This window comes from Aythya ferina (genome assembly GCF_964211825.1).
Source record: "Aythya ferina genome assembly, chromosome: 1".
In the NCBI taxonomy this organism is placed as follows: domain Eukaryota; kingdom Metazoa; phylum Chordata; class Aves; order Anseriformes; family Anatidae; genus Aythya; species Aythya ferina.
In genome coordinates this window covers 139,203,550-139,226,620 of record NC_140296.1, presented here as the reverse complement: position 1 = coordinate 139,226,620, position 23,071 = coordinate 139,203,550, and the positions used below count along the sequence as shown (strand labels likewise).

Here is a 23,071-nt window from a genome sequence, read left to right as displayed (position 1 = left end):
TGTGGAATAATTACACTGGTAAAAGATGTTTTTTGTACATCTGTGGTATAAAATTATGACCACAAAGGAATGTTCTGTTAGTGTAAATTGATATAGCTATTCCAATTCCTAGCATTGACTTCGGTAAAGTAGGCAGTACAGGGGGAATAAACATGCTGGAGGAATTGGGGAAAAAGTGAGTAAAGTCTCACAGATGTGTGTCTATGTCCTAAGGTAGGTCAAAGTGGGAAAGATCAGAAATAATAGGTAAATAAGGGTAAAAGTTTTTGGTGTGAGGCACTTCTAAAGGATGTAAATATCACAGGAAAATTCATTATTTCAGTCAGTTTATTGTTAGACTTGATTTGATGAAATTAGGAATGAAAGAAGTTGCCAAAAAAAAAAGCAAATTGGGTAGACACAACACAAATGTGAGCTGAGGAGCAACAAAAAAGAATCTTTATGTTGGTGTAGTCCCAGAAAATGTGAATTGGTCACTTGGGCTTCTGCTTGTAAAGGAATTTGAGAAGGGTTGAGGCATATTGGTGAGACACTTTCCAACAGTTACAACTATTTGATTGTGTTGATGTTAACTGTCTCTCACTTATGTTAAGGACTTTGTCCTTAACAAGCAATTTTGCAAATGTATGGAAGCACAATCAAATAATCTTGCTTCTAGATATTTGTCCTGTAGGATGGAAATGGGTTTTTCCTCCGTAACTTTTAATATCTGTTTTAAAAAAATCCCACATTTACACTTATACCCTTTGTGATCTCTAATGGGAAGTATGTATTTTACTTACCTATGGCATAGGGTAGGTGCAGAACATTTATGAGATACATGAATTTCCTGTAATTGTACTGAGTGGCAATTATGTACAGCATATTTATTTAAATTTAACTATTCATTTTTGCTAGGGACTTCTGCTGCTGTGCGAGATGCAAGTCCTGCCTCTAAGTCATTCACAGGGCCAGGGGTAGTTTTGGGGAAGTAAATCCAGACAATTTTATTCAGCATTGTGGTTTAACCCCAGCAGGCAGCTGAGCCCCACGCAGCCATTCATTTGCTCTTCCCAGGTGGGATGGGGGAGAGCATCAGAAAGGTAAAAGTGCAAAAACTCACGGGTAGAGATAAAGGTGGCTTACTGGGTAAAGCAAAAGCCATATGTGCAACCAAAGCAAAGCAGGAAATTCATTCATTGCTTTCCATGGGCAGGCAGCCATTTCCAGGAAAGCAGGGCTCATCAATTGGAACATTTCACGAGGAAGACAAATGCCATTACTCTGAACATTCTTCATTCTTTACCCTGGCTTTTCTTGCTGAGCATGTCATTGTATAGTATGGGATGTCCCTTCGGTCAGCCTGGTCACCTGCCAGCCTCTGGTGCACCCCCAGTCTCCCTGTTGGCAGGGCAGCAGGAGACACAGAAAAGTCCTTGGCTCTGTGTGAGCCCTGCTCTACAACAACTAAAACATCAGTGTGTTACCCGCCCCCCCCATTCTTTTCATCATAAATCCAAAACACAGCAACATAGAAGCCCCTGTAAAGAAAATTAACTTTATACCAGCCAAAATCATGACATTCAGACACTCCATCAAAAGACCTCTTTAGTTGGAAAGAAATCACAGAATCACAGAATTGTAGGGGTTCGAAGGAACCTTGAGGGATCATTGGGTCCAACCCCCCTGCCAAAGCAGGTTTCTTAGAGCAGGCTGCCCTGGTAGGCATCCAGACGGGCCTTGAATATCTCCAGAGAAGGAGACTCCACAACCTCCCTGGGCAGCCTGCTCCAGTGCTCCGTCACCCTCACTGTGAAGTTCTTTCTCATGTTGGTGCGGAACTTCCCATGCTTTATCTTGTGGCCATTATCCCTTGTCCTGTCCCCACAAACCACTGAAAAGAGGTTGGCCAAATCCCTCAGTCTCCCACACTTCAGGTATTTATACACACTGATGAGATCCCCTCTCAGTCTTCTTTTCTGCAGGCTGAAGAGACCCAGGTCTCTCAGCCTTTCCTCATAAGGAAGATGCTCCAGGCCCCGTATCATCTTTGTGGCTCTCCACTGGGCTCTTTCCAGGAGATCCCTGTCTTTTTTGTACTGGGGAGCCCAGAACTGGACACAGTACTCCAGGTGAGGCCTTACCAGGGCAGAGTAGAGGGGGAGGATCACCTCCCTTGACCTGCTGGACACGCATGCCAGGATCCCATTGGCCCTCTTGGCCACAAGGGCACAGTGCTGGCTCATGGTCAACCTGTCATCCACCAGGACCCCCAGGTCCTTCTCTGCAGATCTCCTCTCCAGCAGGTCGTCCCCCAGCCTGTACTGATATGTCCAGTTGTTCCTTCCTAGGTGTAGGACTCTACACTCGCTCTTACACGTATTAAACCTCATTTGGTTTCTTCCTGCCTAAATACAGTTTACATCTGAATTCTGAGTTTTCCACAGCACTTGAAAAGAATCCTCTTTCTTTCCTTCATGGCCCAGAGAGTTATGAAACAACTATAAGACTGTATAAATATGGAACATCCCTTTTGGCACTCTTGTGTCTGGAGACTTGAAAGAAGCAACATGAATCTAATTGAACATGCACTAGAGTTAGCTTGTTTTGGAGATGAACTTGCCTTTGCAAAAATCAGTATCATTTTTCACAGCCATTAATTCCAAAGGATTTTTTTTTTCTTAATGTAAAAATATGTTTCCCTTAACACTGAAATTATTTTTGCATTATTCCACATGATTAAAACAAGAAAAGGAAGGTAAAGTTTGAAATGATTTTTGATCCAAGAAATTTTGAGTGGTAAACTAAAGCTGTATTATCACTCTTGGCAACTTCTCAGTTACAAGTGGGTTAGAAGCTGCTCTGAAGAGGCAGATAAGAATAAGGAACTCCCCTGCCATGGGAAGCTAGTGCATCCTTGACCAGCAGAGTAGTTTGTAGGAACCACTCCAGCTGACAGAGTAGAGGTCTATGTCTGACCTTAGCTGGCATGTGATTTGAGGCAGTGGAAGACTGACTCACAGGTTCTTTTACCATCTTTAAGTGAGTTACACAGGATGAAAACTTTGATTTCTTTGAGAATCAAGGGGCAGCTGTCTTAATGTATATGATTTTCAATCTTATGGTTAATGTTTGATTTTCAGAATGGGTATCAAATGCTGCAAGTCATCCTACAGTGATTCATCCATGCTTGGTGTACTTGCACTAATTTGGGATTGAAGAATACATTGACAGTCTCAAGATTTGGGAGCACATACAGTTTGTTTCTCTGTTTCATTGCTGTTCTGTTACAGAACTTAACGGTCAAAGTTACAATCAAGAGATGATTCTTAAGTCGTTTCACAAGAAATCAACCCAGGACCAGACCCCATCAGTTTGCACAGATGTAGATACCAAGCTCAGTTTTTATATTATTCGGTCTGCTTTGCACTGATAATTTATTCCACAAGTGCTTTTAAGAGAAGGAGAGAGGTAGAATAAAATGGGAAATGATATGTAGAGATAATCATTTGTTTTTTTCTCCCCAAATTGTAGTAATTGTACTTTGGGCAGCCATGAGAGTCTTCGCAAGTCAACCACCTGCATTCAACTTCGGCTACACATCACCACAAATTTGAAACAAAGTTTGGCTCGAACGGTATGTCTTTTCTTCCTCCACTTTCTTTCAGCATGTCTGAAGGAATAAAATTCCACCAACCCTTTTATGTAGCAACCTGCAGTAATAATCAAAGAGATTATTTGCTTTCCTGAGTATGCATATATTATTGCTGAACTCTAGTTAAAACTTACAGGGAAATCTCTCTGCTTTGCTCCTGTGCTTATATCTAGTATGTCACTGTAGAGAACACGCAACTGAAAAAGATGAAAGGCCACCTGTATAGAAATAATCATTTTTATTAGACTTTAATGTTGATAATGATTTCAGTTTGTCAATGAAGAGTTTGTTGGTAGTGATGGTGGTTTTTATTGGACTGTCTCTATATAAATATGACTAGGCGAAAACCACTCAAAGTATTGTCTAAAATGAATCATATCTGTATTTTCGTCACTATCACTGAAAACCAAGGCAGGCTGATAAAAGCCAGAATCTCAGTGTGTTTGTGCATGTGTGAGATGCCTTAGAACATGTGTGTGTGTCTATACACATGCATACATCCTTAGAGAAAATATTTTTTCATCAGCTTAAAATCAGATACATTTCTATTCAGATTATTTGATATTAAGCAACCTTTCCAACAGATTACTGAGCTTTAATAACCTTGACCTATGGTAATAAATGTGAGCTTTATTCCCAGTGGACCACCTTGAATTACCTCTAACACAAAGTTTTCAGTAGGGCATAAACTCTGATGTTCTGGGCAGTGTTCACTGGCAGTGTGTTGATGCTCTTCACAGATGCCTTTGAATAGGTATGCTATCAAACTAGGTCTGTCAAAATATGGGTCAGGTGACACATTTCTGACAAAAAAGAATAGGGGTGTTCATTTCATTTCTGCTGTGTTACCATAAGTAACATCAAGTTCAATATAACATTACTATATGAAGCACTAAGAGAGGAATATAGTAAGGCCAAACTTTTTTTTTTTTTTCTGTTTAACATCTCAACTATTCTACAGATAAAAGCAGAATAATCCCATGCTAATTGGTACAGCTATGACTTAATTTATTGACACTTCACTGCTAATATTATTCATTTATGTGTTCTTAAGAAAACCTTGATTCTTCTTGGTGTAGCATTGTTCAAAATAAAGTAATATGAGTAAGCACAGAAGTTTTCATCACTAAGTCACTTCTTCAAAAATCAGATCAATGAATTTCCAAATACTTGCTCTCAGTCTAGAGCGAGTGAGTGAATTGATGTCTTCAGAAGGGAGTGAGCAAGCATCTCTCTCATGTTCATTTTCACCTTATCCCCATATTGCAGCAGCAAAAATAACATCTAGAGATCTTTGGAATGAGCATTGTCTTGGGAAATTATCTGTGATACCTTGCTGTCATTTGACTGTTGTTGAGATCAAGGCAGGAATCACTGTGTAATTTTCATTGTCTAGATTAACCAGACAATGAGCTTAGATGGTGGTTATAGTCCTTTTTGGTTTAAAATATATGACAATGCATCCTGTGTTAAGAGATGGGAAAACTTTTTTCTGTATAGCAGAAAGAAAGATGGGCTTGAGAAGAGTGAAGTAATAGTGATTAAATACAATTATGGATATGCCTAAGTGTATGTAATGGTTGAAAGGTCATTTACATCTTTTAGGTCATCAACTCTGTTAAATGGAATATTATATTACAGGCCCTTCTGCTGGGCAGCTACAAGTTTCCAGTGTTTTCTGTGTGAGAATTAAGTGACATAAATTAGAAGTTTGATACATGGTCATTTTGCCACTTATATGCATACAGCATGTGCTGAAGGTATTTTTTACACTAACATACTGAAAAGAGGGAGCCTCGGACAACTCACCAGCAATCCCTTCAAACTTGTGAGCCAATGACTGGGTCTCTACAAGATACTCTGTCTTCAATTAAAAGCAAAAAAAAAAACAACCAAACAACCAACCAAACAAACAAAACAACAACAAGGGGGAGCAAATGAAATTATTTGCTTTTGAGCATGATGATACATACAGGGTTCTCTTCTGAGACTTAAAATCTTGCTTGTGTGCTAAGAAAGCGAAACACTATACCAACACCATCTGGAGACTGCCTTCATAATAATTGTTGCTGATGTTACGCTGTTGAAATCAGGATGCATATTTAAAAATATATGTCTGTATATGCAAATAGGTATTATTTCACTATTAATCTTAATAACCAATATAAGTGGATGCTTATAAGCAATGTGCAATTTATTTTTAAGCTAGAAAATTTATAAACTTTGGCCAGTAACCATTTGAAATTCTTTTATAAATTCAGCTGAAAAGCATTTTTAAGGTGAATATTTGCTTGCTTTCATTTTATGCGGAGCTGACTTTCCATGTTATGATGTATTAAGAAAAAGTAAATTGTCTTGAACTGAGCAGTCAAAAGCAAGAAATTTGTCCTTGGGCATTACTTGGAATCACAGGCTTTTCATCCAAAGGATGACCTTTAGTTTATATTTGTTTGCTTGTTTTACAGTCATGAGATTTACAGTATTAACACTCAAAAAAAACTCATTTAAGACACGCATCTTCAAGATGCCAGATTCCTACTCAACTTTCAAATAGAGCTTATAAAGCATAAGGTTATATTATTGATATTATAGAAACATATTGAAGCCCAATTTTATTCCACATAAACAAAGAGCTTTTCTTGACAGCAGTGGGAAATTCTGCACCTTGTAGATTTATTTTCCACATGTTGAAATCTTGTGAATTAAAATGAATGTGGAGAAAATCCAATGTTCTCTTGTCAAATGATGGCCCAGTATCCATGGGTTACAATACTCTGAATAATGAGTGCTAGATTTGTTTTCACTCCATATCTCTCCTATTCAGTATTTTATCCTAGCTGGTCTCTAAGAGACAACCCTTAAGCAGGACCTCCATAAGTTGCAGTGGGTCACAAATGTTAACTTCCTGGTGTCTGGGGGATGTTTAGGAAGTACAGTGGGATAGCATAGAAGCAGAAAAATGTATCTAGATACCATTTCCAGAGAGTGCTCTGCCTATTTAAGAGACTCATTTCTTCAGAGCTGTCCCCAGATCCTTATTGTCCATGTAAAGCATAAATCTTTCCAGGAAAGAGTCAGCAAAGAACGCTTACAGATTTCTAACAAAAGTCTCACTTGTTTCCAGAAAGGAATTGATAGGCTAAAAACAGCCAGCACATGATACTTCCTGAAAGTTCAAAAATATATTTATTTTCATATATACCAGTGTTACTGGTGTTAATGTTTTACCAGATGTAATGAGTTGTGTGAACAGTCAAAGCATAAGCTGAGAAAAGTGAAGTCAGTGCTTCATCACAAGTAGGATTTTTTCCATTATCTACATGTTTGCATCTTTTTAGACGGACAATGTACAACCTCAGATAGAATGGAGCCATTTCCTTGTGTTTAAGTATCCCTTGAAATTGTGCTACTGTAAAATGCTTCATGTCCTATTAATATGTTCAAAGTCTTTTTCATCTCTGTTGAAGTTTGACAGGTCTAAATGAGGATTAATATACAGCAATGCATTGTGGAGGTCTGGAGTAGAGACTGAGCAGCTCCTGACATTTCACATTTGGGAATAGTTACAATTACCACATAGAATGATCATGAGCAAACAAAAAAAATAGTCTTTCAAGCATTATTTCAGGCAGGTAACAAGCTTGGAAGACAAACTAGCAGTGTTCAGGCCATTAGAAAATATTTATTGTTGCAACGGATTTGTGGAACTGTAATTAATAATGCACAATAGGGTTTAACAAGAAAGGGTGACATCTTAAGATGTGTTCAAGTGAATTATTGATCACTCCTTTATGATAACTGACACAGCTGTGAAAACTTCAGGCCATGAAGTTACTTCAGGCTACTAATAATAGCAAAGAACGTGAACAGCTCTTGAGCTGGCATAAGTCATAGACCAAAAGTTTTCCTCCAGCTCCAGGGCATGCCTGTGACAGAGCACTCATATCAGAAAGTGTTCTGCTTGTGTTCTGCTGGGGCACCACCAGCAGATCTGTCAGGACAAGATAAAACCCAACAGAGTAGACACATCCTATGGTGCACTGCAGGCTACAGTATTTCCTTTTGCTCTGGACCCAACCTCGTAGATTTCTCTGGATGTGTGAAGACCTGCTCTTCCACACTAAACTCCAGAACCTGAGGTAGTCTACGCAGAGCTCACAAATTCAATTCTGTTGTTATTGTTGTTTTTCTCTGGAGCTTGCAGCTCTGGTGGTTGGAAAATGGTATTTGAATGTCACAGGTTTAAAGGCAATTTAAAAATAAATAAATTTTCCTCCCTTAGAATTCATATAAAAATATGGGAAGGTAATGTGTTTTCTTTAAAGGCATAAATGTCGAGACTTTTAAGATGCAATAAAGCTTTCCTGATCCATCTTATGTATATCTGCAACTACTGTTTAATTTTGTTAGTTAATCTGTGCTTACTCTTGGAGAGAATTTGACCTGTGATCTGCAGGATCCTTCAGAATGTTGAACTTCGGAATATGTTACTTTACAGAAATCTCCATTAACATTTTAATTTAACTAATATCACAGAAGCATATTCATAACTTGACAGCCTTCTATATAATAATCTTCCATATGTATTCTTGGAGAAAAGGAGGCTCAGGAGGCTCAGGGGCGACCTTATTGCTCTCTACAGATACCTTAAAGGAGGCTGTAACGAGGTGGGGGTTGGTCTATTCTCCCACGTGCCTGGTGACAGGACGAGGGGGAATGGGCTTAAGTTGCACCAGGGGAGTTTTAGGTTGGATCTTAGGAAGAACTTCTTTACCGAAAGGGTTGTTAGACATTGGAACAGGCTGCCCAGGGAAGTGGTGGAGTCACCATCCCTGGAAGTCTTCAAAAGACGTTTAGATGTAGAGCTTAGGGATATGGTTTAGTGGGGACTGTTAGCGTTAGGTCAGAGGTTGGACTCGATGATCTTGAGGTCTCTTCCAACCTAGAAATTCTGTGATTCTGTGATTCTGTATTTAGGTACTAAATAATTTCATTACACTCATCTTTTTGCCACAGACCATTAGATCTCCTAAAGCTTTTGGCTCAAATCAATCATGTATCTGCTTTCTCTCTGAGCTTCAGGGCTCCCTCTGTTCAGTCTGTGTTATATTTTTTCCAAGCTTATCCCTCCCTATCCTCTAGTCTTTGCAATGTATGAGAGCAAGGAGGAAGTTTGTTATTTCTCAGTCTTGATCAGTATCTCCAGCCTCGTCGATCACTCAGTTCAGATGTGCTGTGCTTTTTGTAAGATCTCCAAAGGTGATAGTGTGACAGATAAGCATGCAGTGACATTATAAAAATGCAGAGTAGATTTTGCTGAATATGTACACTACTCATCTGTAGAATAACAAGACTTTTTTTAAAAAATGGAGTATCATTTCCTGAGAGTCAAGATGCATATGATTGCCTATTGTTCTGTGTAGAAGTAGCAAATACAAATCACATTAGAGAATGCAACAATTGAGTATTTGGAGTTAACTTCTTTCCTGGAATAGGAAGGTAGCACTACGGAGTATTCTCAAGGCCCAAGATGTTACACCAGTCCTCTAACATGCATTTAAGTGGCCTAATAGCTATTAGAGATAAGAGCCTCCAAACCTCTGTGTAGGTAAGGGCAAAAGACAGTTTTGAGTAGTGAGCAAGAAGTGCAGTTACTAGGTCAGAGCCCTGCACAGTGCCATTAGTGCTGCACTCAGGAAGATGGTACACATAAGCTATTTGTGCATGTCTTGCAATCATATTTGTAGGAACATTTCTGTGAGGTTCAGAGGCAGATTTTGAAATCAGCTGAGAGACTGTCTATTCCCAGATGCATCCTGTTCCCTAACCCCCAGATACTTACCCTGTCTTCTCCCCTGTAAAAATTTAACTCTTTCACATTACTACACTGAGATCAGCAACACAAGTGTTTGCATATGATCAAATACCAAGACAAAGCACAGCTTAGAGCTTAGGTCCAAGCATGTACATTTGAGGTTTAATACATGAGAATGTTTTTCTTACCTTCACCCCCTTCTTCATATGTTTAATTCATCTTCAACTTATTGCTACTATGTGATAAAACAGATAGTAACACTCCAGATGGAACTTCTTTGCAGCACATCTGTAAAATATCTAGCTTAGATCATGCTATTTAAATGGTACTATTACTAAATGTTTACATAGCAATCTAAAGCAGAATTTATGTGAATTTATCCATATTGAGCTTTCCACCACTAGATGCCTCTAAGCTGTTTCTGTTTTCTTATATGATTCTTCTCTCCCTCACCCCTCCCAAAGTTATATTTGTTCACAACTATTATTCCTTTGTAATCCAAGACCAGTGAATTTGGGGTCATGCTTGTCACAAGCTTTTCAGTAACTTTGCACTGTGTGTTACAGGGATCTGGGCTCAATCACAAGTCAAAGAAAGGTCAGGTTTTTCAGGACATGGTGGTGGCCTGATACACTGGCAATACAAGTCTGGCATGGGCTGAGCTGCCTATGTGTACATCAGAGGGAAAAATATCTGTGGGGCTGGAGGAGAGAGTACATCTGAAGAGAAACAGGTTTGTTCAGCAGAATGTGTCAAGGCGAATTCACAGAATTGTTCAGTACAAGCTGGTGTAATATCAGAGAGCTACCAAATAAAATCTCCTGAAAAACCAATGTATACCGTAAGGAAGGAGTTCCTGAAACAACAGGAACTTGGAACAACAGGACTTTGGAAAATACCAAGCAAATCTGTCTAATGTACATTCTTCCTGTCATAATATTATACCTCATTATATACTTCTCTTCTACAGTACGAGGATGACCAAAGACAGTTCAGTGTGAATCAGCTGTTAGAATATACTTGTGCTTGGAGACTGACTCGGTAAGAACACTGGTATTTAATAGTATTTCTATTTGTAATTGTTTGTATTGGTAGTGAGCCTCCTGAGCTCAAAAGACAATTCCAAGACCTGCTGGGTACAGGAATGATACCAAAGGGAAAGAAAATTGATATGGTGTTTTAAGACTTTTCTTTTCAGACCTTATTGGTTGCTTAGCAAAAATCTATAATTGTATATAGATCTACCCAGTTCTCACCCTTTCATGTTGTTGAAGGTTTCATTAGAGGTTTCATGTTTCTCAAAGTTTCCCAGGATTAAAGGAACCATAATAATCAAGTGTGTGTTGCTCTGACAGAGAGAATGTTTAAGAGTAAATACTGTAAAAATAATTTACTTTTCATTATCCTTGTGTTTTTTTTTTTTTTTTCAGTTCAGTCAAATTTTGTTTTATTTTTTATTGGGGCTAGCTATGACAGATTTTTAACTTAGTACACAAAGTGTGTCTGACTCTAAATCTAACCTGCCATGGATAAGCAATAAATAAGATAGATTCCTCATTCAACTTTCATTATGTTCCATTTCAAGCACTTAGAAAGAAGTGCTGTTTAATGCTTTTTGTAACATTTTTCATCAATGTGTCATAAAGTACTTTGCCAAGGAAGCTAGATGCCACACCTGTCATTTAGCAGATGGAGGAGAAACAGAGAGGTTGTGAGTTGTTCAAGGAGAATGTCTGGTGCTTATTGAGGATCCATCTGCTTTCCTAGGAGCATGGCTCAAATTTTCATTCTGGTCCTTGTAGAGAGATCAAACTTATCATACAGTCTATATATACACCACTTATTCACTGTTTTATTTCTTGTGATGTAAATTGTGTGGACTTTTTCATTGCAAGGAGAGTCTTCAGAAGGGATATGTGAGAAAAGATGTTGAGTTGCAAAACTCCTCAAGATTTCCTTTGATGCTGTAGGGCAATGAATAACTGATAGCATGGGCAATAAATACGTTCTTCAACCACAAGTTCAGTAAGTATTGAAAAAGTAGAAGCATGAGCTGTGATAGATTGCTCTTTTCTGCTTGTCCCATTTGTTGTTCATGGGTGGGGAAAAATAATTTTCCAGCAGTGGTGACCCAGAATGATCTGCAGTCAGGACCTGTGCTGTCAACTACATTTCTAACTCAACTGGAAAAAAAAAAAAAAAAGGTGGGGGGGAGTAATATCTAAGTAACAAAAGTTCAAAAGTTTGCTGACCATAATGTGCACAACAACTGCTTGTGATGATCTGTAGAAGGATTTTACAGTATTAAGTCAATCATGTGATAAAATGGCAGATGAAATTTCGAGATGATAAATGTGGATGGGAGGAAAGAGTCTAAAATTCATGTATGAAATGCATAGGCTCCAAGTTGAATTTTACCACCAGGAATGAGTAGTTGGGTTTATAATAAATAGTTCTGAATGTCAGTTTGGTGCACAGTGGTTGCAAATAAGATAAAAACAAATGTTGGGAATTATAAAAGGAATAAAAACAAGAACGACAAAAACAAATATTATGTCACAGGATCAATGTAGGGTATTTGTTTACCTTAAATACTGCTGGCAGTTCTGATTCTTCCATTACAAATATGATGTAGTAGAACTTCAAAAAGTGAAGAGAAGGGCAGTAAAGATTCTAAGAGGTATGAAATGCCTTCCATATGAGAAACAAATAAATGACAATATTCTGATAAAGACATAAAAAATCTTGATGTCTTTATCCAGAGAAAGGGATGAAAGATAGGTATTTTTTTCAGATGTGAAGTATATATGAAATTGAGGAGCACAGAAAATGTGCATAGGAAAGGATCATTTACTGCACGTTCCAATGCAAGTATAAAGGAACATGAAGTGAAAGTAGCGCATTCAAAATGGTCAAGAATAGGCATTTCTTTCTGTAAGATCTAATGAAGTTATGTCTGGGCACAGTCCAGGTTACCCAGGACTGTGACCAGACTGTTTCTGCGTATCTCCAAGGATGGATGTTCCACAGGCTTGCTGGTCAACCTGTGCCAATGCTCAGTCACCCTCAAAATGCAATAGTGTTTCTTTGTGTTCAGGTGGTACCTCTTCTGTTCCAGTTTGTGTCCATTGCCTCTTGTCCTCTCACTGGGTACTGCTGAAAAGAGATTGGCTTTGCCTTTTTGCACTCTCCTTTTGGGTATTTATATGCATAGATGAAATCTCCTCTCAGCCTTCTTTCCTCTAGACTAAACAGTCCCAGCTCTTTACAACTTTCTCCACATGAGATATGCTTCAATCCCTTGAACATCTTTGGGGCCCTTTATTGAAATCTCTCCAGTATGTCCACCTCTCTCTTATACTAGGGAGCCCAGAATTGGATGTGATACTCCCATTGTGGCCTCACCAGTGCTGAATGGAGGGGAAAGATCACTTTCCTCAACCTGCTGGCAATACTTTGCCTAATGCAGCCCAGGATACTAATTAGATATTTTTTCCCCCTGCAAGGACATATTACTGAGTCATGTTCAGCTCAGTGATGTCCATGAGGACCCCAAGGTCCTTTTCTGCAAAGCTGCTTTCTGGACAGTCAGCTTCCAGCATATATTGATGCATGGAGCTCTTCCTTCCCAGATGCAGAACTTGGCAGAGAAGAAAAAAAGAATGAACTGGAACCTTACTTTTTTTAATCATCAGATTTGCTCTCACAGGCAAATGTGAACAAATAAAAACAGCAGCCCCTACATTGCTTCACTCACTGACTTTCATAGCTTGAAAATTAAACACAATGTAAATTGTGAGTGCATCAGCAGAACTACAGTCCACAGTACCAGAACTGAATTTGGCCCATAGTCACCAACATTGAGGTGCCAGTAACTATAACATGATGGCTAATCTGATCCATGCATTTAGGCAAAACTCAGATAGGCAGCATGGTTGTCAGTGGTCTTTTAGAAAGGAAACCCAGTGCCATCCCACAGTAGGTACTGCTGCCAGGAAAATGAAAAAACTAATGCTGTTAAGTATATATTTGACCATCTCCTTCTTCCCATATAGACCAGTCAGGAGCCAAGACTAACTCTCCAAAGTTTTTCATATTTTTATTTGTTTTTATTTTCTTTTCAAAGCCTTGCTAAAAAACATCCAAATTTTTCTTTAGTATCAAAGAAACACTGAATGATCATTGGCTGGCATATTTCTGCATAATTCATATTTCTGTTATCATATTTCTGCACAGCTGTCAAAGATGTTAAAGTATTTGGTATGTATTTATAGTAACATGACTATTATTAGTTATCTAGTAGCTGAAGATTCAGGATAACAGTTAGAGGTATCTTGGTCATCTTGTTGCATGTTGTTGTTTTTTTTTTCTGAAATTTTTATGTAAAATTATGACTACTTTATACATATATTTATCTATACAAAATTCTCTAGGGTAGAATCAACTGATGGAAAATATGGGTTCATTTGTTTGTTTGTTTTTGTTTGTTTGTTTTTTAGTTAGTCGGCTAAGCATGCTAGTAAGCATGCTTAACTGTGTGCATCAAGGCAATAGGGTAAGCTTACATGTCCAGAAGTACTTGTGAGCTGGGTAATGGTATGAAAAAGATGTTATGCCTACAGACTTCGTCAAAGCAAAGCAACAACTTGTATTAGCTATGATTTAACAGGATTACAGGAGGAATTGCTAGGCAGCTTCTCAATGCTCAAACTGCCTGGCTAGATAAGGCTAGTGCAGATTGCAAAAAAAAAAAAAAAAAAAAAAAAAAAAGCCACAGAGGCAAAGCCATATGTAGGAGGAGGTGAACAGTAGGCAAGTACAGGGAAATGCACTCTGGTATTACCACAAGGAAGGTCTACCTGATTATTTTTTATTATTATTATTCTGTGTGACAATTTCAGTGAAATTTCCTCTTCTTTCCTCCTCTTAGCATATGATATATGGTGAAAATCTAGTGACATACCGTACAACCTATACTTTGGACCATAGTTGCAACCCTAAGCTCTGATTGCTGCTAGCCCAGCTTAGGTACATAAGGACTCACACGGTTCCTCCGCAAACAATATTCTGCTTGCTCTGAAGTAATCAAAATACTTTGATGACTGTCAGCTACCAGTCCACAATGCTGAGGAAGTTCCCTCTAATCCTTCTAATGAGAGTGAACCCTAGTAGAAAGGGAATGTGGGACATACAGGAGAGGGAAAAGTGCGAGCAAGAAAGTGACATTTTAACAAAAAAACAGAACCAAAATAAACAAACAAGTACAAAATAAACCACCAAAGAAGGAATGTAAATTGAAGATTCCACTTTTCCATAAAAGCACACGTATACTTTAACTAGTATACCTAGTACTGTCAAGGTCTTACAGTATCCAGTTATCAGTGAGTAGGCTGGGCAGGATGTGTAAGTGGGAATTAAGTTTTTCCTATCATTTTCTGAAGACTTGACCCTACAGATGTAGTTGTCAAAGGAAAAAGAAAGTGTATTCCTTTATGCAGTAACTTTAGCCATAGGCACATTTTTAAATGGCAAATAAAATTTCACTGTGCTTAAAATACAGTGTGATTATGATTAGAAACAGAAAATGACACAAATACTTCTTAAGAAGCAAAACTGACTCTGGTTACGTTATGGATAGCACTTGGAACCTATGGTTCTAAAATGGTAAGATTTACAGCTGAAACATCAGTCCTGCAGTTCAGAAACTGCAGTTCAGAAAGGCCTGTGCTCTTCTCTTGTTCATAACCCTACAACATTTAATGAAGCTTTGCTGAAGCACAGAAGTCTGCCTGCACAAACTTTGTGGCAACCTGTGTAGTTTGACAAAGGTATGGGACTACAGTGTGGCAGATGTCTCCCACTGAGTTAAACCAGTTTTCAGGATTTAATTGAATGACAATGTAAAATCAACTCACAGCTGTGGTAATAGTATGGAAAAGGCAGTTGCTGAAATGGTTTGAGCATGTAAACTTTAGAACTGTAAGCAAATAAAGTTTAACGAAATCTGTAACAATTATGCCCCTTTTTATAATACACATTTTTATACTTGTGGCTTGTATGGGCTTTTGAAATGTAGAGCTTTTTCAGATGTTTTGCAGATGTTTTGCCTGTTTCTCTGCAGCTTTACAGCCTGAAGTGATTGAGAAACAAGGCATCGTAGCATGTACTTAAGTCCATCTTTCAAGGTAATGTGTAAGCACATGCTTAACCTTAGAGAAATAACTGGGATTTCGAGTTAAATAGACATTTAACTAGGAAATCACTTTGGTAGTTCTTTCACTTGTGAAACTTGTATCCTCCAGGTAAAAGAGGACTTCTACATCTACACTCTGTGGCAAGTGGCTACTGAAGAGCCACAGAGAACCAGGCTCACGAATACCAAATGCTTACACATTTGTCCTTATTTTATATCAACATTAAAATCCCTGTTAGTTAAACTATTTCTGATTTATAGAATGGGGAGGAAAAAAAAAATGTTCTCTTTATCCAATTGCTATTAATTTGATGTTGTTCTCTTTTTTCTCCAATTTCCAGACTGAACCTTGTCTCAGTTATTATGAAATATAGAGGTCAAGTGGAGCATCTATTGCAAAATGAGGTATTTGTTCTCACTCTGTTATACCAGAAAAGCATTAACTTCAATTTGAAAGGTATCTGATTATTAATCTGTCTCAAACGCAATTAAAGAGGACTTTTAATTAAGGCTGCTCAACCTGACTTTGGAAGGGTATAAATTCTATTAACAAGACTTGAGATTAAGAAGAATGTGCTAGAAAGGTAAAATATCAGAGATGACTATTTCTAAGCATCAGGGAATCTGTAAATAAAATAGTATCACTGGGTTGACAGTATAATATTTTGAATTAGTAGAGGTATAATATACATGGTACCTGCAAAACTTGTCCTTGATTTTGCAAACTCATGGGCAAGTATCTACATATTTAGGATATATATATATCCATATATATATATATATTCAAACTTGAGACTGCAGAATTAGGTTTAGGCAGCAAAAAAAACTTATAAGGGCTTTTTCTAAAGTATTGTGGGCTGCCAGTTGAATATTACATCCCTGAAGGAAATCTTAGCTTTAACTAATGTTTTAGGCAGCACTTAAACCTAAAGGACAAATGCATATTTGAGTGGTAGCCTGGAAGAAAACAAATATCTACTTTATCTGAGTTTCAGGTTGTTATACTAACTGAATTTCAAAGGTTTGTACTGGAAAGAAATGAGTTTTAACTCTTTACACTGAGGTGTGGATTTTTTTGAAAAATATGTTAAAATCTAAAATTACTGTTTCATTTAAGAAATGTCACTTGTACTGAAGTCCAATTTTTAATATTTCTGGATGTTCTTGATTCATGGGCGTTGCTATTTTGAATAGTCAGAAAACATAAATGTACATACAAGTATGTGTGTATACATATACACATAAAGGCACATATGCATACAGACATAAATATATATATATCAATATATGTACATAAATATATGTAGGTAAATGTATTCTACATTTTTATTTATGCAAAGTGTATAAAAGTTCAAAAGCTGTTGAACTGTGCCTAACTACGAAGAAAATCTCTGGTTTTGAGTGTAGTCATTCACTGAACTTCGCTTCTGTAAGCAGTATCTCAAAGGAGAATTTTTAGTGTATAAAATGGGATGTAGTCATAGACATTTGGAAAAATCAAGGGCTCCAAACTCAAATGTGCATATATATTTCTGTACTGAAGTAGACCCATCAGTATAATTACTCACATTCACTTGAAATTTTAATGCCTATAATAAAAGGATTCAAAATTTAAAGGTAGCTATAGTCTCAAAATTAATGATACATTACAATCCATACTTTGCAATCTGTGCTATATAGATATTATTCAGACTTAAAATCAAACACTGTTAAATTTGTTTTTGCTCAGGATTTTTACCTTGACTAGGCAATTACTTGATCATTAATTTATCTATAAAGGGAAGACAGAATACTTTTCAAGTATTCATTTTATGCACCAAATATGCATATTCTACTATGGAGCTAAATTTCTCTGTAGTTTTTTTTTTTTTTTCTTTCTCAATGTGGTGTCTGCACAAGGACACTAAAGAAAGTTTATGTGAGTTGGTTAAAAGAACAAAGCTGCAAGTTAATGATATAGGTCAAATCACCATGCAGATGTTTTCAATCAGAGGAGGCATTGTAACACATAGACCTTTTTCAAACTAACAGTAATAAGAACTAGTGTTACTGCTTTGCTTTAATAAGTGGCTTGAAAAATTTTGAAGCTGTGATGTAATAAGTTATAGCCATGAATATACAGTTTAAAAATAAAAAAGAGAACCCTTGACTCATTCTTTGAATCTTTGTTTACTTTTTTTTTCTCTCTAAAATCTGAGTAGATTCACTTAAGAAGGTTTAAAATTGTGGTCTTTAACTGCGCTTTATACCAAGGTTAGATGGGAATAATTATTTTGAAACCAGAACCTGCATCATTGCAGAGATGGGACACTTCTTAAACACAATCCACACTCAGTGTGGATAAGCCAGTGGGAGTTGCTCAGAAGTACACAAACATCTGCTAAAGTTCTTTGCTCAGATGAAACTTCCATAAGCATTCAGTTTTAATCAGACACATCCTGACATCCTCAGTTCAAAAATAAAAAAAAAATAAAATAAAAATAAAATAATAACTTATTTATCTACCTCCTTCCAAACCTGCTTATTCACAGATGCCTTAAAAAGCCATGAAGATACCAATGCATGACTTCTATGACAAATCCACTGTCATCTACATTGGCAATGACCAATAAATGGCAATTTTTTATAATTATTATTTTTATTTTTTTAACAATGAATAAAACCTCTAAAATTGAGAAATGAAATGTTTAGAATATCTGATATCAAGTAGGGTGGATGTTTCATGGGTGCGGAAATTGATGCTGTTGGGGTTGAAATTTAGTGTTCCTAGAATCTGTCCAGTCAGACAGCTAAGCATTTTAATTGCCCTAATAGTCTGACAACCACTTTATTTTTAAATCTATTCAGACTATACTACTAACATAGAGAGAAAACATTTTAAATTTTTAATACGGACTGCAGACATAGCTTTATTTTATCATATAAATAACTTAAATCCAAAAATATCCTTCAAAGGTTCTGCTGGAATTTACATATGTAGAGGGAAAAAAAAAAATCATATACAAGATTTTGACTATAAATCTTGTTGACTTCTTTTAGGAAATCTATAAAAAAAAAAGTATCTTTTGTAAGATAAATGAATCTCTGCCTTCCCTCATTTCAGGGAAAAAAAAAAAAAAAAAAAAAGAATGATATATGCACAAAGGGAAAAGGAAAAAATGTACATGTTAATATCTAAAAAGAGAGTGCAAAAGAAGTCATCACTCATAGTATTTAGTACTCCACAATTTTCTTATATGCTTACTGTTCCCTGATGTATAATCTGCTTCTTAAAAGTAGCTACTGTATACAAAGGTATATGGTATAGTAACTTCTATAAAAACATTAAATACTTTTAAATTGATCTCTAAACTGAATAGTATATTATACAGAAATAGAGATGTTCCTCAAGGCACCCAGCTCTCTGAGAAACACCATATATATGTGTATATAAAAATATGTAATGTGGGCGTTTCTTTCTCTCCAGCAGTATAGCTATTGCTCTACTCAAGAATTACACTTGTGTTCATGTAATGCTGATTTACTTCTCAGAAATTGCCCCTGCATGTATTTTTCTGTATCAATATAAAATCCATTTTTCTAATAATCTGTATCCACATGCAGAGAACAACAAAATAATAACAAATGAAGATTGTATTTATTTACCATACGTATAGTATTGCATATATACACCTGTATATCATTTTTTACTCCACTGCACAGTAGACTAGCATATATAATACGTAATTCATATATAATGATAATATAGCACATATAATATTCTATAATGCTTTAGTTTTGTCATAGTTATAGATGCTAAGAAAGCTGTATCATTTGTAAAGGCTCCTACTTCTTTTGGCAATGTATGTGTGCATAGAGGGGAAATCCTACAAGAGCTCAATTTAAAAATCCAGGTGATAGGAGATAAATAAGCAGGAGGGAGAAGTGCACTCCTTGTAAATTGCCAAAAGGGTGAATCAGCTTCAGTCCAAATGAAGGTCTAAAGTTTTCAAGAGATCACAGGCAGCCATAGCTTTTTTCTCGCTAGAGCCTCTAGTATGAAAAGATGTTGCTGTTTTTATTTTTTCATTAAACAAACAAAATCAACTTACATTTAAAAATACAGTTAAATATGAAATTAGTAACCTCGATATATTTTTATATTTATTTGTATTAATGATAGGTGTTAACCTTCTCAGTACTATCTGAATATAGAAACTTAGCTTGAAAACTGAAATTTCATCTTGGTTTGGTTTCATGCCCCTTTTAAGGCATGAAATGGATGAGTTAGAGAAATGACTTTATCAGTACATAGACATGCTGTAGCTGACTGAAAGGAATTTTTATCAGTAGGAAAACATGGAGAATATTTTGTAGAAGAGCTTCTGCTTTTTCAGAGAATGTTTTAAAATTTAAGGAAGTCATATAACTGTGTAGTAAACACATATTTATTTATTTATTTATTTATTTATTTTCCTGAACATAGGGTACTTGATACTTATGAAGAGTTTTTCTTTCCTTTGGGATTCAAATTTCTTCTTGAATTCCCCAATGCATATCTGACATTATTCATGTAGAGATTTATTTTAATATGGTAATATTTAAAGATTTATGAATTTATTATCAATAAGATTTAATAGTTTGAACCACATATATATATATACTCTGCAGAAAAAAACAGTTACAAAACTACTCAGTCCACAGGTGTCAGTTTATGCAGACTCCCACACAGTCACTAATTTTAGGAGGAACATGGATCTCTGCCATCTCTCACAGAGATGGGTAGGAGACAATAGTGGGGATAGATTCACAGTAGGATAAAAGCCTCAGAAAGTTTGTGAATCATTTAGGTTCAGATTTTCTATGAAGTTTCTTATAGTGCTTCTACACTTATGAAGTTCAGATAAACCTCCATTTTGCCTCAAGATCAGTCTTAGCAAATTTGTCACAGTTTTCAATGGGGTACATTTTGTGGAAGAGAATTGGATTACAAAAAAAAAAAAAAAAAAAAAAAAAAAAAAAAAAGCTATACCTAGCAAACTATTGATCAGTAGCAAGTTTGACATAGCCAAACTAATGCTGTTTGCCTATTTAAAAAACAACAACAACAACAACAACAAAAAAACAACCAAACAAAAAAACACTTTTCTGTCTCTGTTATCAGCAGCACAAAGTTGATAATGTGATTGAAGTTGCTAAAGCAATCTGCAGTATCCTCTGCTTTGTGGAAACCAGAGACATTACTGATGCAGTCAAGAAACTCCTTGCGGTGCCATTGGTGAAAGCACAGGTAAATAAAATAAATAAATAAATATATATATACAGACACACACTGAAGCCTTCTTAAGACTGCCTTGACAAGCTGATGTCCTATTTTATTTTTGGAAGTGGAGCTCGAATAGGTGTGTTTGCCAAATGGAGAAGATGCTTGCTTTCTCACACCATTGCCTTCTTACAAAGCTGTTCTTTCTCTTTCTTCCTTCTTTCTTTTCTTTCTAATGTTTTTTTTGTCTTTGTCTCATGATATGTCTAACACCTGGGACAGAAAAGTAAACACTGGGCTATCTAATGTTAAATGGGTTAATTGGTGAATGTTAATTAAACATGCCTAACTACATAAAAGGAATTTAATTATTCCTGATAGACAGTTTGAGGTCCCATACATAAGACTGGAGAAAGCTAACAATTCATTTTATAACCTTTCTCATGTCATAGGAGTGACATACAGCAAATTAATTATCCTGTCATTCATATGCACTTACACTTGACAGGTTCAAACCCTTAAATGCTCATCATTTTACAGGGGCAAGGTTCTCACTAAGAGGTGAGAAGACTTGCCAAAAAACAGTGTATTAGTTGAAGTGATTTGAGTGATGCTCACAAAATACCTTTAATCTATGCCTTTGTTCATTCCTCTCATACGTTGAGGTGGGGATAGAGTGGAGCAGTAGCTTCCAGTACAGCACCCAAGCAAATAAACTCTAGAGTATCTGTGATGGTTTTCTGCAGATCTGGGTTGTAAGTAAAGCTATATGTTTCTGGAACAGGGGACACTAGAGCTCGCAGAGCAGATATTGAGCATGGTCCTGGACAGAACCAGCTGTGCCCTTCTAGAATTAGTTACGTGGGTGCTTTCTCTCTGAAGGGTAGAGTACTGAATGTTTTCTCAAGATGAAAAGCTGGTAAGTATTGTTAAGGAACAAGCTGCAAGAAAAAACATAGCTCTGTTTTGATGATGTTGCTCAGAGCTGACCAGCTGATTCACTTAAGCGTACTCCCCTGCTTTCTTTCCAGGTCATGGTTCACTGTAAATCTTGTCTGTGTAGCATCCTAAATCTTTTTGTGTCTGCTGCAGTGTCAATTATTATAAATCACTATTCTGGTTAACTAACAGCATAAACATGTTTGTAACAGTGCACATTTTATCTGGCATGCCACTGATTCAAATGGAAATGAGAGTATCTCCATTTAAGAGGGTTTTTTTTTGTATTAGAGGGCAAATACAGTAGAGAAAGATAAAAGTAACAACAAGGCCTGCTTTTCATTTAAACCTCAGGTTGTCCTCTGAGATGTCAGGCAGATCAATACCTTCCCCTTGAGAAAAGTATTTTGTCAACCCAGAATATTTAAGAGGTGGATAAAGAGCTTGCTCCTGTAAACAGATAGAAAGGAGTAACAGAAGATAGTCTCCTTTAGGAAGGAATTAGAGCAGAAGTAAAATACTAGGACTAATTTATTAAAACATTTATGTTGGAATGAATGGGAATTGTTTTAGTGTATTTTCTCTTTTTGTGTTCAGGTCAGCTCTGTGAATCCAACATGTAAACCGCCTCTTCCGACTCGCTTATATTTACTGAGTATCCCTAAGTCCATTTTCAGTGAATTCCAACAGACAGATATAGTGGTCAAAGAGACAGATTTGCAGCCCAGTTAGTATTGCTTGTCCCGCCTGTCATTACATGAAGAATAAGGTAATGCGATAAAAAACTAAGAGTGCAGGTCATCTTTCTCAAGTTTAATGTTTCTGTTGATCATGTTAGCTTCTGCTTTTCTTCTGAGTCACTGTCATGCAAAGACTGTTCTAAAATTAGTGACGAACTGATTGTTATTATTAGGCAAATAATTGAATTATGAGCTGATCTATTCTGTTGTGTAAAATGAATAAAAATAAAATAAAACCTGCTCCAAGGGTTTCCAGCTTGCCCTTGCTCATTCCATAGCATGTGTCCAATGCTGGGGAATTTCCAGCTCTGCTTTATAGACTGTCTCCAATATATCGAGGTTCTACTGAACCAATTTCCATGTACTTCCTTGTATAGATGGAGTAATACTCTTTCCTTTTTCTGTCTTCTATCTATTTCAGTTATGAGCTCTTCAGAGAAAGGAACGCCTTTCTTTATCTATATGTACATTCTCTAGAATAGCAGAGTGCTGGTCCTGGCTAGAATTT

At 36.6% G+C, this 23,071-nt stretch overlaps 1 protein-coding gene across 1 annotated transcript in view; it reads left to right on the top strand.

Moving 5' to 3' along the window:
• Window positions 1-23,071, top strand: part of PIK3C2G (phosphatidylinositol-4-phosphate 3-kinase catalytic subunit type 2 gamma) — a 215,961-nt gene that overhangs the window by 22,135 nt on the left and 170,755 nt on the right. The window contains exons 6-9 of the mRNA XM_084526130.1: window positions 3,514-3,616; window positions 10,420-10,490; window positions 15,984-16,047; window positions 20,786-20,911. Coding sequence (XP_084382256.1) covers window positions 3,514-3,616; window positions 10,420-10,490; window positions 15,984-16,047; window positions 20,786-20,911 — 364 coding nt within the window. The remainder of the gene's footprint in view (window positions 1-3,513; window positions 3,617-10,419; window positions 10,491-15,983; window positions 16,048-20,785; window positions 20,912-23,071) is intronic.